Source organism: Haliotis cracherodii, unplaced genomic scaffold, assembly GCF_022045235.1.
Source record: "Haliotis cracherodii isolate W230 unplaced genomic scaffold, xgHalCrac1.p SCAF_14, whole genome shotgun sequence".
In the NCBI taxonomy this organism is placed as follows: Eukaryota; Metazoa; Mollusca; class Gastropoda; order Lepetellida; family Haliotidae; genus Haliotis; species Haliotis cracherodii.
In genome coordinates, this window is record NW_027266269.1 from 32,949,975 (window position 1) to 32,951,678 (window position 1,704).

Below are 1,704 nucleotides of genomic sequence, written 5' to 3' on the forward strand. Positions count from 1 at the left end.
GGTACAATGTGTGAAGCCCATTTCTGGTGTCCCCTGCCGTGATATAATTGCTGGAATATTGCTAAAAGCGGCTTAAAACCATACCCACTCACTCACTCACTCTTAAACAAAAGTAGCTATATATAGCTATGCCGATTGTGTATTACTAGAATGACTTAAATAGTACCTAAGTCGATGTAATCATACTAATCAAGTTGTAACACAATTTCCTCATTCAACTATTTTTCTAGTATTATACCCAAAACAATAGATGTCTCCTCACAGTTAAATGTTGACCCCCGATCTTTCTTCAAAACCAATATAAACATTTGCAGTTTCTGTGTGTCAAGTGCTAAGCCGTTTTTCATCGATGTTTATGGTAGAAAGCATATAACGTGTCCTACTGGTAGAACAAGACATGTTTTTAGTGTTTTTACTTTTTACACCCAGTGGAATCTGCTTTGGCAGACATTCGAGACTGGCGTTTTCGGGTAGAATTACTAATTGTTTTCATACCCGACAATGTACCTTTCTCCATATGTCTCCAAGTTCCCGTCTGAAGTTGGTACTGAAGAAGCTGTATATGATTGGATTGGAGGCGCTGTTGATGAAATACGACCTGATGAACAGGTTGATGGCGGCTAATCCAGCGCCTTGGGTTACCTCGAAGAGATCCCGTTTGATCCCCAACGCCACCATCAGTGAAAGGTGTGGCAGAAAGCTCAAGACAAATACAAGAGTGATTAGAAACAGCATGAACGACATTCTCTGTTCACCTCTGTCACCTCGAGACGATGTCTGTGGATTTGTCGGCTCAGCATTACTGCAGACAGACCCTTCTTTATCCTGCCTTGTATTGCCTTTAGAAATGTGCACAGAGTTCCGTCCTTGCTGGGGGTTGGGCATTTGCATCTCTACCACGGAGACATCTGTAAGTTCATGTTCTGATGAAGAGGTACGACCTTCATCTGATTCATCTGAGTTTATCTCTTTATCACCATCTCTATTTTGGGATGAAGGAACATTCTGATGACAATTCATTTTGTTTCTGTATGTGTGTTGCTTACCGACTTGCCGCTTTATTAAACTGTACAGCACTATTAGGCACAGAACCGAAGGCACAAATATGGAGAAATGTATCCCATTATACAGCAGAGGAAATGGAGAATTAATGTACTCATTCGAAATGGAACAGTCAGAACCGTTGATGCTGATGATGTCTGTCGGCACAGTTCTTGAACCGTAGATAACGAACGCAGGCAGCGATAACAGACACGAAGCAACTGTGCTAATTGTTAAAGCTACCTGAGCAGTCCTTAGGGTAATCTGCTTTTGAAATGGTCTGCATAACTTCTTGTATCGATCTACTGCTACAACTAGCAGAACGCTTCCAGACCCAAAGGAAGAGAACACTATTAATACTCGAATTACTTTACAAAGTGCATATCGCCCAAATGTGAAGTTATACCTCATATCTGCTATTTCATGGGGAATGCATACGACACAATTCAGAAGATCAAACGCTGCCAGTGATAGAATATACAGTCGGGTTGTGCTTCGCTTCATCTTCAAAAGATACACGTAAAAGACGAGGGAGTTCCCAATGCAACCAACAAGCATCAGAATGGCAAGGAACAAGATGGCGGGCACAACTTGTTGCGCGTATTTATTGTTATTAAGATGGAGCTGAAGATCGAGGTCAAGATTGACGCTGTCGTTTGACAT

The 1,704-nt window shown here is 41.7% G+C and overlaps 1 protein-coding gene across 1 annotated transcript; it reads right to left on the bottom strand.

Moving 5' to 3' along the window:
• Positions 1–489: 489 nt before the first annotated feature.
• Positions 490–1,704, bottom strand: LOC139460744 (alpha-2Db adrenergic receptor-like). The gene has a single exon (XM_071242216.1). The coding sequence runs from the start codon at positions 1,702–1,704 to the stop codon at positions 490–492; it is 1,215 nt and encodes a 404-aa protein (XP_071098317.1).